The 14,686-nt window shown below is 40.7% G+C and overlaps 1 protein-coding gene across 1 annotated transcript in view; it reads left to right on the top strand.

Moving 5' to 3' along the window:
- PTPN11 (protein tyrosine phosphatase non-receptor type 11) overlaps positions 1-14,112 on the top strand; it is a 39,442-nt gene extending 25,330 nt beyond the window's left edge. Inside the window, exons 10-16 of the mRNA XM_039504915.1 lie at positions 2,789-2,920; positions 4,345-4,499; positions 4,676-4,743; positions 5,631-5,782; positions 9,221-9,333; positions 10,754-10,855; positions 13,410-14,112. Of these exons, the coding sequence (XP_039360849.1) occupies positions 2,789-2,920; positions 4,345-4,499; positions 4,676-4,743; positions 5,631-5,782; positions 9,221-9,333; positions 10,754-10,826 (693 nt within the window). The 3' untranslated portion in view covers positions 10,827-10,855; positions 13,410-14,112. The remainder of the gene's footprint in view (positions 1-2,788; positions 2,921-4,344; positions 4,500-4,675; positions 4,744-5,630; positions 5,783-9,220; positions 9,334-10,753; positions 10,856-13,409) is intronic.
- Positions 14,113-14,686: the final 574 nt, after the last annotated feature.

Below are 14,686 nucleotides of genomic sequence, written 5' to 3'. Positions count from 1 at the left end.
ACTGCTCTGGCAGTACCAGCATGTTTATTACTTTGAAAGAGAGAACTTTTACAGTTATGTACCCCAGAACCTTTTCTTGTTTCTTGAAATGCAGAGAGATCTTGTTTGTTCCCCCTCCTGCGACCTGGGGCTGTTACTCTGTTTCTGGATCCTAAACTTGTCGGGTGAGTGGGTCGATGAGGGGAAACAGAAGAAAGAGAAATGGCTCACAAATCTTGACAGAGGGGCAACAGTAGTACTCCATTGTGTGCAGCCTGGTTTTCGCTCTCAGGAGTCCTTTGCGTTGGATTTTTGCAAACACTTTTGCTGATGGTCTGTACTTGTTCTCTTAGTTTCTGTGCTTTTTCTGTGTTCTTTCCTCTATCTCTTTGTGACTATAATATTTTGTGTTTGAATCTTATACGTCATGTCTTCAGTAAAAAGAAAATATCCTTCCACTCAGTATGATGAGGGCCTGGAAGAAGGCGGAGTAAGAAGACGGCTAGTGCTCTGTTATGTAACAAATAATTGACAATGTTTTTTCCTTTGCTTGACCATATGTAATGAGGAATTTTAATAATCTTAGTACAGAAGCTGGATATTTGTAGCTTTTGTTGGCATTTCCTCCCACCTTAAAGTCTCCAGCCTGCCATCAGCAGGGCGGTGGGTTAGTGATTAGTTTTGACTTCTGAGTTGTTAAAATCCTGCCTGCCTTTAATTAAAAAAAAAAAAAACCAAACAGAACCAAACCGAGACCTCTCCCTGGCTGGCTTGATGATGTGTGACAGGTTCCCTCTGTTCACAGTGCAGTGAAGAAAGACCAGCTGGCTCACTGGAAGGAGCTGTGCTTCGGCTTCCTCACTCCTGGAACAAAATGAAGAGATTTTGGGTGATTTCAAAGGAGTCACGCTTCAGAGCACCCTCAGGATCCTATAACTTCTGTGATGTTTGATCAAGTGGGCCAGGCTCATCTTGACTTTCAGTTTTTGATCTCTGCTTTTCGTAAAGGGTTGCTAGATGTTGCGGATGCGCCAGCAATAGCTGTTTTGCAGAGGCTTCACTCCTTGTTCCACAAGTCAACACTTCTGCTGCACATTCCCCAAGTTTCTTGGCACTTCTCTCTAAATTGTGCCAGTCTGTTCTCTGCACTAATGACATAACCCTTTAGCGCTCCGATTACTGAACCATTTTAAAGTGCTGCATCATGTGCATCATTTTGAGATACGCTTCAGCCTTTTCTCTTCAGTAGACACTGATTGCTGGCCTGGTTGGATATGAAAGCTTGTACACCCCAGGCCAAGGTGCTTTTTGATCTGCAGGAGGTAGAGGGAAGTATCTTTCCCAGAGAGGATGACTTTAGGAACAGTTTGCTTCAGGCAGTAGGGGATCCTGAAACTGTCTCAGATCTATCTAGGACTCTTCAGACTGCAAAATATGCAGTAGGCAAAGCAAACTAAAGTACATCATTACAAATTAAAATAATTCTCTCTTTCAATAATTGTCTCCACCTTGTCTCTCTCAAATTAAAGTAATGCAGTCTTGGAAGGGATCCACTGAGCTGATGTACAATGCGTCCCCATTCCCATACTGATGACTCTTTAATATTACACATTACCGTTGAGACTCTTTATGCCAACAGATGCTTCCTTGTTCAATATCATGCATTAAAACTGCAAATTGTTATCTCTGTCTACTTAAATACAAGATGTGGGTTTCAGTGCAGCTTGTGCTTTTTGCAGAAAATACAAACAAACAAAAGCTTAGATCCAAAGCATCCTGGCAAATGAGTATGCATACATCCCTCATCTAGCATAATATCTTCTCATGTTGGCAGCAAGATCCTTTCCTCTGTTGTGTTTTCTATCTGCTGTTGAGTTTTGGCAGTGAAATTATTGACCTTCAGATGCACATTTATGGGGAAGTTGTTCCCTACAGTAATCTGTGGGTGGTCTGCATTTGATATTGCTAGAAAATCTGTCCCTATATCTATTACAGATTGTTCATCCTTACAGTACATGGACTAGGCTTGCATTCTTAGGTTCTCAAGAATCATTGTATCTAGCTATTCCCTTTTACTGTTTTCACTTAGTTCTGGAGGACTTGCTCCTTGTTATACGGAATACATCATCACAGACTATAGAAGTCTTCCAAGGGAAGTGGAGCACTCTGAACCAGGCTTAAATAGCAACAGAGACCGCATTCTGCACCCCATGGAGAACAATTCCTCATTGCTTGATGGATGACCTGAAGAGCCCAGTGAACCTTCTGTGCTTTGATTTCTAGATGAGGCGAAGGGCAAACTTCTTCCAAGATGCTTCTATACTAAAAATGGCCAGTTTCTTTGACTAATATTTATAGCTTTAAATATTAGGTTTTAGAGCTACTTGTGAGGTTAATGCATTCCTCTTGAAGTTCTCCATGTATTAAAACTACTTCTGAGGTGAGTGTGTCATATGCTTCTAGGCTTTCCTCTTCACTGTCACTGTGATGTGGGTGTTTGTTTGTTTTTTTGTAATCTGTTGAAGCTAACAACATCAGGAATGCTGCTGGAAAGCAAATCCCCCTCCCCCAATTTATCCTTATTGTCTTGGACCCTCTGAGCTTCCTTACATTCTCTTTTCTCCCCCCATCTTGTACAGGAAAAAGAAATATCCACCTTGAATGGACATTGGGTAAGACAGGCAAACCTAGCTTTGCCTGTTAAGCTAGTCTTAGCCAATCTGCACCATGCTAGTAACTGTGTGAACTGGGTATTTATATAGACCATGAAATCAGATAGTAATTGCTTTTTTTTTCTTCTGTCTTCCAGAGTAAGTGTGTCAAATACTGGCCTGACGAATATGCATTAAAGGAATACGGGGTTATGCGTGTTAGGAATGTTAAGGAAAGTGCAGCTCATGACTATACGCTAAGAGAACTGAAACTTTCTAAAGTTGGTCAGGTAAGTATGTCAGTAGCTTTCCTTTTTCCCCTTTTTTTGGTTAGTCCTTTTAGAGTTTCTAACAAATATTCATCTTTTAATTTAGGCTGCAAAAAATAATTGCTGAAAGGACTAAACCTTCTATTGGCCACAAAGGGACAGTCCAGGAACAGGCTTTTAGTTTTAATAAATTAAGTCCCTGTCCTGCACTTTGAGGCTCGAGTTCTAAGTCAAAGAATTTGGTCTTTTGACCTTGGGATAATGTCTTTATTTTCCATATTCTTGTAGCCATTATTTAAGCACTTCAGCAGAGAACGTGTCTCTGTAGATTTATTGGGAGACCTGAAGTTAAGGTGCAAACCAAACCATCCTTCAGTCTATTTAGGTGCTCACATGTGCCCCTTCACTATAGTATCCGAGTGCCTTGCATCACCTTCATTCTTAAGGCACCTATGTAATGACTGTTGTTAGTCTGCTCCTGATGTGGGAGCCTCCCTGTTCGGCAGTACCAGAGCAATTCACTACTGCCATATTGCCAGGTTTAATTGCTTTACTGTTTTATTTTTCTCATTTATTCTGCAGTACGCAAAAGTATGCTAAGTTTGAGTGTATATAGCACAGGGTCACTGCCCTAAAGAGCTTAGTCTGTGACAGAAGGAGCTGCATACCAATGGGGTGGCAGTGAGGGAGGAGATAGCCTTAGTTACTGTATGTGGTTGCTCAGCAAAGGCATGTGCATAGCATGCTTGACTTGTATATGAATGAAAAGGAAAATGACTCTACTTGAAGGTGTTAGAAGTGACTCTTGAAGGAGGGGTTTGAATGATGGGAGGGTATTAGGTTGGCAAACCAGTTCAGGCAGAGCATTCTGTGTGCAGGCAAGTGTGTGGAAAAAGGTACAAAAACTGCTGAGGGATAAAGCAAACAAGCCAGTTGCTTAGGCTGATGTCACTGACAGAGTGAGACCATGAACGGTCGGTGCCGGTGGGAGAAGAGCACAACGTGGTAAGAGATTAAGACCCTGATTCAGCAAGTAGGAAAGCACGCAGATCATCCCACTGAAGTCAGGTTGGGGTCTAGGTTAGGGACAGAGTCATGCAGCATCCTGAAGGTGAGGACAAGAAGCTAGAGATTGATGCAATAGAGAAGCAGGGAGCCATGAAGGGATGCAAGGAAGCAGATGGCATGGTCAGATTGCCAGGCCAGGAAGAACGGTCTTGGAGACTGTGTTCATTTGGAGTGGAAGGGAGCAGTGTGGATGTTGGGGAGGTTAGAGAGAAGGTTACTGTAATCAAGAGGAATGCATGGCCGTTTTAGTTTTTGATGGTGTTAAGAAGGCCGTTGTGTTTTCCTTTTTTAAACCAAGTCTGATTCATCTTGAGTAAATGGATGCTTTTGGTTGGGTTTCTCTGGATATGCTTAATTTTTTGGTGGCTCTCTTTCAGGGGAACACTGAGAGAACAGTCTGGCAATATCACTTCAGAACCTGGCCCGATCATGGAGTACCCAGTGATCCTGGTGGTGTCCTGGACTTTTTAGAAGAGGTCCACCACAAGCAGGAAAGCATCGCTGATTCAGGACCTGTTGTGGTGCATTGCAGGTACAATAATGCAACTTATCTCCTAGCTTCTGCAATAAGCTTCTTCTTGATAATACTGTCTGGAAGTCCAGTACATCTTTATATTGGACACTTATTTAGGTTGGGTTACTCTGACTTTATTGCCTATTCAGAAAGGAAACCATAATCACTTCCTTATTTTTTTTTTTTTTTGATAGTGCTGGGATTGGACGAACAGGAACTTTTATTGTGATTGATATTCTTATTGACATAATCCGAGAAAAAGGTAGGTCCCCAGTTTAGTTTCTTCACAAGTGCTGTAAAAGTGCCATTCTGTGATCTGTGAGAAGGAGACAATTGGTGAAGATCAGGAAGAAGTTGCAAAGTGTATGTTTGTGCCTGGCAGAAATCACATCCTTTAAGATGTGCTCCCATTGACTTCAAAGGGAATCATAGGGCCAAAGCCCGGAATGAGGATTTTGCATCTCACCTACAGTGATTTTGTAAATTCCATATTTTTTGCTAGCATACCTGCTTTTTGCCAACACCTTTATTCTGCGACTATCCATTTGTACCTACCGTTTGCAATCTTTGCTGTCCAAAGCATTTTAATGATCTTGGTTTCCTATTTGCAAGGACAAGTTGTGAGGTCCTCTAAAGTTATAGTGGACAGACAATGCCATGTTACTGTCTTTTATATAACTCAACATAAAGTTAACACTAGACTGATATAAGGTCTTTCCTGATCAGAAGACTGCTCATCATGTGTCTCCTTTCTCAGCTATGGTCAGGTGGACTTTTTAAGTTCCAAGTATTCCACCTCTACTTTAGTGCCTCTGTATTATGATGAACATTTTCAGCTGAAGACTGGATGTGACTTCATTTGAAGTCTAATAGGGTAATGCAAAGTGATGGTTCTTTCGTCCTCCAGAACAGCTTGGCATCTCGTCTTTACAGTACTGCAAGTTTATGTACAAATGGCTAAGCAAGAGTCTCCAACTCAGGTTTCCACACCAAATCATAATTACAGTAGCACCCAAATGTGCTGTGTGTTATATATTCACAAGGGAAAACAGAGTCTGTCCCAAAGAGTTGGCAGCCTCAAAAAAAAAAGAGAGAGAAAAAAAAAAGCATCTGTTACACTGCTGCACTAACACTGGTGGTCTCTTCTAGGCGTCGATTGTGATATTGATGTTCCAAAGACCATTCAGATGGTGAGATCGCAGCGGTCAGGGATGGTTCAAACAGAAGCACAGTACAGATTTATTTACATGGCAGTACAGCACTACATTGAAACGCTACAGCGTAGAATTGAAGAGGAGCAGGTATGTTCGTCCCAAACCTACCATGGTCTTTGTGTAGTGATGCTGATTAGGAGCTTGCTGCGATGATGGCAATGAGCAGAATTGCCCTGTTGCTGTCTGACTTTTTGAGGCATATCTACTGTATGTTGATTGTATACATCATGAAAAGGCTTGTTCTATTACACTATTCGTTCAAAGAGCTTTACTATCCATTTCAAGTCACTATCTTAAAAGACTTATTGAAACTGAAGGATTTAGGTAATTCTAAAGTAGTAAGAACATTTATTGGTAGTTTTTCAGCCATCTAGGAGGGGGAGAAGATTCCTCCATCACCATTCCTACCTACAGTATTTTCATGGAAGGTGCAACAATATCTGAGGCCCAGTGCAGCATTCCTAGTGCACTCAGAACTCCCATTAACTTCACTGATCAGGTTAGGATGTGGAAGAAATGAAAAATAAGACTCTCAGTCTTAATAAAGAAGACTCCCTTATGCTTCATTGTGCATAACATGGATTTCATGAGTTATTTCAAGTCTCTCCATTAAATCTCTGTTTGAAGTGTAGTAAATGTATTTGATCAGCAGTCACGGCAACACCTGTTTTGGAAGTCGAACATTTTAAGCGTTTAATGATTAAAAGGTGATTATGTTGGACTTAGATTAAGTCTTTGGAAAGAAATCCTTTTTAAACAATGGAGCCAATGTTATTGCAGCATAATAGCCAGGGAAGAGAGAGCATTTGGAGCAGAGACCCTCGTAACAAGGCAGAGTGACTGCATTGGAATGAGTGTTGGTGAGCTCAGGATTAGTTAAAGTGGAATCATGGAGGTATTCCTTGCTCTGGAAAGCTCCAGCAGCCCCAAAATGCCTTTGCAGATTGTTCATATTGTGTTGTGATGGAGAAAGGGTGGTTCTTTTTCTGTCCTTTTCTTCATTGGCGCTTTCATTCTTTCAATCCTTACCCTAAATGACTGCCATCCTGGATTCTTAGCCTTGTCTGGAACAGCAGGGGCTGTTCTCCTCTGCAGTTCTCCATACTTCTGCAACAATTATATAGCTAAAGCTACTGATGTTTCTCCCTCTTCCAAGACCATTCACACCATCTGTTACCCACCTAATCACCACCACCTGCAGAACAGGAGTCCTCAGGCGCTTCAGACATTTTTCTTTTATGACTCTGCTATGTCATACCTTGCCTTAAAGCTCACTGAAGTTTGAAAATGCATGGAGTTCTCTGCAAAGCTCTTACCCTCAAATATTATATATTGTTCAATTCACTTGCAGCCCTTCACAAAATTGCCTCTACTGTCTCTTGGCGCTTGTTTTTAGTTCCAGTGTAGTTGTTCCAATATAAATGGAACTAATACCGTTACAATAGCATCTGATACTAGAACAGAGGAATCTCTCTCTCTCCTGTGATGGTCAGATTAAATCTGTAGTCATGTAAAATGTATACTATTATGCTAAAATGGTAACGAGACTTAAACTGGATTCTAAGCTTTTCTTTACTCTAGTACAGTAATAGTGCTTCTAATTTTGGACTAAAAAGCCCTTTGAAGCTCTTGTAGGAAGCTAATGTGATCCTGAGCAGCCTTGTGATGACCTGATGTGGTGCCGCATGTGCAGTGAGAGAGAGGAACAAAAATGGATGGAAATGGGTTGAGAGCATCAGTAGAATGAAGGAAGCAGCTGAGTATCTTCAGTCCCCAATTTGCAGTTTATTTGGGGGGTGAAATTTACTGTTTCTGTCATCCTTTCCACCCCCTCTCCTCTCCCCCCCCTCCCCCCCAAATAGTTGTGGAAAGAAAAGCTGATGGGTAAAGCAAATTCAGTATCATATTCTTGCCCTAATTTAGAAAATGTGTTGAGTCGTTTGCCCAGCTCTGCTCTAGAAATATTCCCCGTTTCCTTTTGGCATTGAGAACCTCGGGAGTCTTGATGTAATCAAGTAGTGTGTTAAATACTGCCTGTCTCTTCCGTATGTATGAAAACCGCAAAGTAAACTTGTTTGGTTAATTTTCTTCTTGGAAGATATATATATAATTTTTGTAACACTGAAGTAACTTGAGTAATTGTTTCTAATTAGGAATAATGGAAATGTGGTAGCAATAATTAAACTGAATAGTAGGAATAATTATAATGAATTAGCGAAGTCAGAGGAAGAAAAGCCTTAGATTTACATCTTCATGGTTTGTTTTCTCTAGTTTAGTCAGCTCAAAGAACAGAGCTGACTTTGATTCTCCTTCTCTGCTGCTTTTACACTTAAGATACGCCTGCTGGTTGAATTGGCATTTATCGCATAGTGAGAAGAATTCAAAATCCAATTTTAGGCTGCAGCAGAAAATTGACCTTTACTAGCTGTGTCCAGGTGAGAGGTGTGTACCTCACAGATTCTAAATTTGGGCAGGGTCTGAACCTTTATTCCCCTTAAATCTGATTTCTGAAAGGTTACAGCAACAAAATAACTGTTTTCGAGTAGGGTCCCTGCAAAGTGATTTGTCAGGAGCAGGTGGTAGGAACATCCCATTTCTAGTGCCAGCTGCGTATAGCAATATAGGCTGAGATTTTCAAAGTTGCCTGAATGGGAATTAGGAATCCAAGGCTATGTCTTTATTTAAAATGCTGCAGTGCTTCAGTGTAGACACTCATGACAGCAATGGAGGGGTTCTCCCGTCACTGTGATTAATCCACTCGAAGGCGGTAGCTAGGCCTACCGAAGAATTCTTCCATCGACCTAGTACTGTCTACACTGGGGACTATGTTAGCATAGCTATGTGTCTCAGGTATGGGTTTTCCACACCCCTGAGGGACATAGCTATGAGGATGTAATTTTTCAGTGTAGACCTGCCTCTAGTCTCCTAAGATGCTTTGAAAATCTCAATCATAGGATTGACTGGATCATTAGGTGCTGCTGGTCTGAGCACTTCAAGAATACACCTTGGAAAATGTTTGGAGTGGGGCTTGCACTCATATTTGACCATTTAAACCTTGACTTTGGTGTATATTTAGCTATTGTTAATGTCTATCCTAAACTGGAGAATGATGCCCATTTGCCCTAGAGACCCACTGGCTGACACTGTCTACTGTACAGTGAAGGGTAGATCTTTTTGCCAGGTTTGGATAAAGAAAATACATTCACGTGTGTGAACTCACAGAGTTGATACATCTGGTTTGAGACTGGGGGCGGGCAGGCAGGGACCGAGCATTCTGTGAAGATTTTTACCAAAAGCTTCCAGTAGTTAAAGAGAACTTCTACTTCTAGGAATATCCAGATTGCATGTTGTAGTTACAGAAGTGAAATCTTTCATGCTTTAACTTTTTTATATAAAATAAAAAACCTCTTTGGCTAATTTATATTTAATTTCTTGAACTTTATATCTATTATCTTCTAAAAATGTAGGTTTCTGTTTTTATTGACAATTCTAAGCCTGTTTAATTTTTGTGTTCCCTTTTTTCAGAAGAGTAAGAGGAAAGGGCATGAATACACAAACATTAAATATTCTTTATCGGACCAGACAAGTGGGGATCAGAGCCCACTTCCACCATGTACTCCGACCCCAACCTGTCCAGAGTAAGTAGCAGTTTCTCAAAGTAACAAGTGAGTTCTGAAATGCCTGTGAATTCAAGCAGATCCGGCAATAGAGAGTCTAGTTGTGAACTGTTTTCCCTGTAAAAGTTTATTTCTAATCATGTAACAAAGAGGAATTTCCTGAGCAAACTCTTGCTCTCCTTCTCTACTCACTTTCACTTGAGGGTCCTTTATTAATTTTTTCTGGTGTCCCCACAAACGGAATTTTTCAATCCTGCACTGATTTTTTTCATTTGACATAAATGGGGCCTTGGTGATAAACAGTGGTTCTCAACCAGGGGTTCGGGACCCTCTGGGGGACCGTGAGCAGGTTTCAGGGGGTCCGCCAAGCAGGCCAGTGTTAGACTTGCTGGGGCCCAGGGCAGAAAGCCGAAGTCCCACCACATGGTGCTGAAGCCTGGGGCCAGAGCCCTGGCACCCGGGGCTGAAGCCAAAGCCTGAGCAGCTTAGCTTCATGGGGGCTCCTGAGGCATGGGGCCCCAGTCAATTGCCCTGCTTGCTACCCCACAATGCCGGCCCTGCCTTTTATAGGCAGAAAACCAGTTGTTGTGGCACAGGTGGGCTGTGGAGATTTTTATAGCATGTTGGGGGAGGGAGGTGGCTCAGAAAGAAAAATGTTGAGAATCCCGGCGTTAAAACAGGAAAAGGTTATCTTGGGTGTGAAGTACTTAGATATGAAAAATATACCGGTTGCTCTATTCATAGAGCACAAATTATACATGGGTCCCTGCAGCCACCAATGAATAGAGGAACTGTTTAGCAAGCATACATTAGCATTGCCTAACAATAGTTTAGTACAGGAAGTAAAGAATTCCATACCCCATTGAAATGATCTGTCTGTCTTGTGTATTTCTATGGTGACAATTACTATGGTATCTGAGCATAGGGGAATGTAGGTTGAAAGAATTCAGTGACCTAGGTTAGAATTTAGCCAGGACACCGAGGTTAATACCTCCATACTTGGGGGTGCAGTGGTGAAGAAAAAGGCCCCTGGTTCTCAGAAAGTTGTCCGGAAAGGTGGAGGAAAAACTGTTAATACTTTGCCATTCTGTTTCCCTACCATGTTGGGTTTTCTTGTTAACCTCCTCAAAGACTAGAATTGCAGTAAGATTACCCTATTGTAATCTTGCCTTCATCCTGTCCCAGGTTTTGTGCTGACTTAACTCTGTACAACTGTAATGATGTTAAAGTGGGCAACTTCAATGCTTGCATGGGGTGGAGTTGTCGCAGAATCTGCCCCATTGACTGGGTCATGCAGAAATCACCAATATTCTGAATCCAGATGCTCTGTGTTTTGAAGCGAATTGAACAAATTATTATCTAACTTAATTGAATTATGTGTATGTATTTATTTTCTAGTAAACCTGACTTTTTTCCCCCCTATAAAAATCTGTCATTTTAGAATGAGAGAAGATAGTGCTAGAGTATATGAAAACGTGGGGTTGATGCAGCAGCAGCAGAAAAGCTTCAGATGAGATGTACAGAAACTTCCATGCAAAGGAAGGTACATACATTAGAAATTCTAGTTTGATCTAGCCTAAAGCTTTTTTTATTGCACCATGGCATGTTTTAACATAATCACAGTTTGATCATGAAATGTATATAAGCCAAGAATCTTTGCCATAGCGTCAGTTGGTTTAGCAGCTAAAATATTCAACATCATTTTCACAGCAACTTGATTTACCAATTGAGGAGGGTAATATTTTGGACCCAGCAGAGCCAGATCTTAATGGAAAGAGTTCCAATTCCAACACATAGAAGTCAGGCCATTCAGAGCAAAGACTAGAGATCAGAGCTAATACTCCATCTTGCTTATAAAGTTGAAGGCAGACTCCCATTGTAAGTTAAAATTGGTTTTGATTATTGCACATCGGCAAGGGTTGCAGGATCTGACTGAAACTTTAACTGCTAAACCAACTCACACTATGGCAAAGATTCTTGGATTAAATACGTTCCAGAATTGAGATGGTGGCGCTCTTTGAGTCTGAGAGTATTAGTGAGCGTTGCTGGGTTGGGCTGTAAGTGATTTAAAACCCTCTCATTTTGAACTATTGACCAAATATATTATATGCTCATGTTAGCATTGCTGAGCTGATACAGTAGGGGAGGGTGGTGTGGATGCTGTTCTGCCTCTGACTAGAATCTCTATTTTCGGCACAGATGTAAGAGGCAAGCAAGAATCAGATAAACTTTCAGATCTCAGGGAGAGTCTGCAACACCAGCCACTTTTGTATCACATTGAATAATTTTGGACTTGTAAACTGGGCCAATTTGCTCTGTAAGTCAGTGATAAAATAAATATAGGGGGTTCATGATGGCATTTGTACATGGAGCCCCCTTTCAGAGAATAACTGAACTTTAAAACTTTCTTAAATTTAAAACTTTGTACAAGATTTTAGCATATGGGTTTAATATGCTTATGTGATAGAACACCTCTGCTTCAGAGAGGTGACTGGGCCAGGGATCTGCAAGCATGCGATTTATGTAGGCCTTTGTATGACAGATTGATTGTAATGACTCTCTATCAGAGCCATTATGGCATATACAGGACACAGCACCCGCCCTGACCCAATAGACTGTAACCCGTATCAGAGTTGGAAAGTGGTCCATAAACTAGGCATTTGTTAAATAAGTCACGGTCTGATGATCTGTTTGATGGGTTTTTGCAGGATATCCTGTTTTGGAGTCTACATTTCAATAGCTCCCTAATTAGTATTCCCTGCAACCAGGGAACTGTACACATCTAAAAATCCTCTCACTTATGTATTGCCACCCACTCAGCCCTCAAGGGAGTTAACTACTAAAACCAATTTTAACTTACAATGGGAGTTTGCCTTCAGACTTCATAAGAAAGATGGAATATTCGCTCTGGTCTTTGCTCTGAATGGCCTGAGTTCTGTGTGTTGGAATTGGAATTCTTTCCTTTAAATTTATGTGAACTGGGGGCTTACAGAAGATATTACATAGAATGTTTTAGTCTTCAGGACTATCTATCTCTGGAACAGATCCAACATAGACAGCTGCAATGTAAGCTTGCCCATGCTGCTTTGCAAGTATGCTTTGATCCTGGCCTACACTAGGGACTTGGAGACCACCTAAAGAGGCAAGGCAGCAGGCTGTCTAATCCTTGGCCTCTTTACTGACACTGTCAGAAAAGTGCCAACTGTGTTTGTATGATGTGGACAGGTGTCCGCAAGGAACAGGACTGAAACCACTAACTGACTTCAGGTCACAACTGGATGTGAATGACTTTGTCACTGCCAGCTATGGGCAGATTGGAGCCAAGGCTCTGGAGTAGGAAGTGAAGGGTCTTCATCCTATTATTGATCTAATATCACTAAACTAAACCATTACCATCACTCAAATAAGTACTTGGATTTTGTCTTACACTATATTGAAATACCTATCATTTTTTGGCTGCTCCCCAGTCAAATGTAATTGAATATATTTGTTTCACTCTTTCTGGTTCTCATAAACTAGCCTAGTGCTGCAGTTCTCAATTGGAAACATTGCAATTGGAATTTACGTTTTAAATGAACTTTATTCTAAAGTTAGGTTTCTCTATCCTTTTGATTCATTCTTACGTTTTGGGCCAAAGCTACCTTATGGTGACCCTTTCAAGAATTAACAGTTTAGGCTTTTTTATTGTCCAGGCCAACTGAAATGCAAAGTGAACAGTGTAAATGTTGAAAAGTAAATTAGATCTTGATTCTGCCAGCTTCTGCTCTAAGAAGTTGGTAAATCTGCTTCCTTTTTTGCTTAAAAAAAGGACTTCCGACCTGTCTCTGTCCCTTTGATAGAACATGTTTACAATTGTAAAGTGAACGTGGAAAAGATGGGATACGCCACTCAGTGTGAAAGTTGGGAGAAGACCAGACTATATCTCTTTAAACTGATGGATGCCTCTAGTTGTGTGAAATTCCATCTGATATTTTAGATCTAAAATATCAATCACTGCTGTTTAAGTGTCAAAATGAAGTATTTCCATGTAAGTTCAGAATGATGAATTATTATAGTATATGTTTCTAACAAGCTTTTAATTTTTTTCCCTTTCCCAGAAGTGAATATTGTTTTTTTAAAAAGGTCAAGAAAGAGATGGAACAAGCTTCACATGAAGAATGAACTTTGAAGGCTTGGTACCTTTTTATTTATGGTGTTTAACCCTTCAATAATAAGCAAAACTTAAGACCATCTAAAGATCATGATATCCTTTCTCTCCAATACCTGATTTACAATTGCTCATTTTTCAGATAAAAAGGAAATCCTCTCTACAATGTAGAAAGATATTTTGTAGAATCTTAATTGTGAATCCAGCCAACTGTTAGACTGGTGCAGATAGCATTTTTGTTTCAAAATCTGGTTATTAGCATTATTTCTTATCAGAGCAGTTGTGGGGAATTTTTTTTTGAGTGGGGAAGCAATGATGTGGGTGAATCCATTGTATAAATATAAAATACTAATGGGAACAATTCTTGATTGTTTGAAGACAGTGGATCACCCACATTAATAGTCAGCTAAATGATAAAATTAGTCCTAATGCATTTCAAACTTGGTCTGAGTTTGACAGGGGTGAGCAGTTAATCTTTGATATGAAGATGTTTTTTGTGACAGCTGATGGCTTTGATTACTTCTTAGCTGAGTTGCTGGATGGGCTATTTTTGAGTAACTACAAAAGTAGCCTTTAGATCAGACGAACGTTCTCTAGATGACCTGTACCCAAGATACCAATTTACAGCCACTCTGTCCCAAAAAAAAAAAAAAGGCAGCTGTCTAGCAGCCTTGAGGACGCTGCCTATATTAATTTTTCAGTGTTCATTTATTAAGCCGGAGATCTGACCTGTGGAGTTGAGACATTTTAGGAAGCTCCACAGTGACACTTGACATCGTATTAAAACAATGAAACTAGTAACCCCCTGTGCAGGCTGTTATCCTAGGCTGAAGTGAACCTCGTCTTAAAAAATACAGTTATTGGGCCTTCTGGTTCTCAGTAAGGCCTTACACTAACGAAGGTAGCCTGGGGAAAAGGACTATATGGAAACTAGCTATCACCTAAAATTGCCTTAGTGAAAAGGGCAGCGCAGGTACCAGTCAACAGCAGCTTGTTCTGGTCTATTTCATCAGGCAGGAGTTTCATTAACATTCTGCCTAAAGTGCCTTTCAGAGCCACATCCAATTTGCTGTCCATGTTTTAATTAAAAAAAAAAAAATACTGCATCTATCTATAAAAACACTTTTGATTGTTATTAATTAAACAAAATCCTCCCAGAGTGACGCCAGCAGTGAGAGATGCTGTTATAGTGCCACAGTTACCTGGGTTTCTTCATCTGCAGAAGAA

Source organism: Mauremys reevesii, linkage group 18 (assembly GCF_016161935.1).
Source record: "Mauremys reevesii isolate NIE-2019 linkage group 18, ASM1616193v1, whole genome shotgun sequence".
NCBI lineage: Eukaryota > Metazoa > Chordata > Testudines > Geoemydidae > Mauremys > Mauremys reevesii.
The sequence above is the reverse complement of the archived record's forward strand: the minus strand, read 5'-3'. Positions and strand labels throughout refer to the sequence as shown.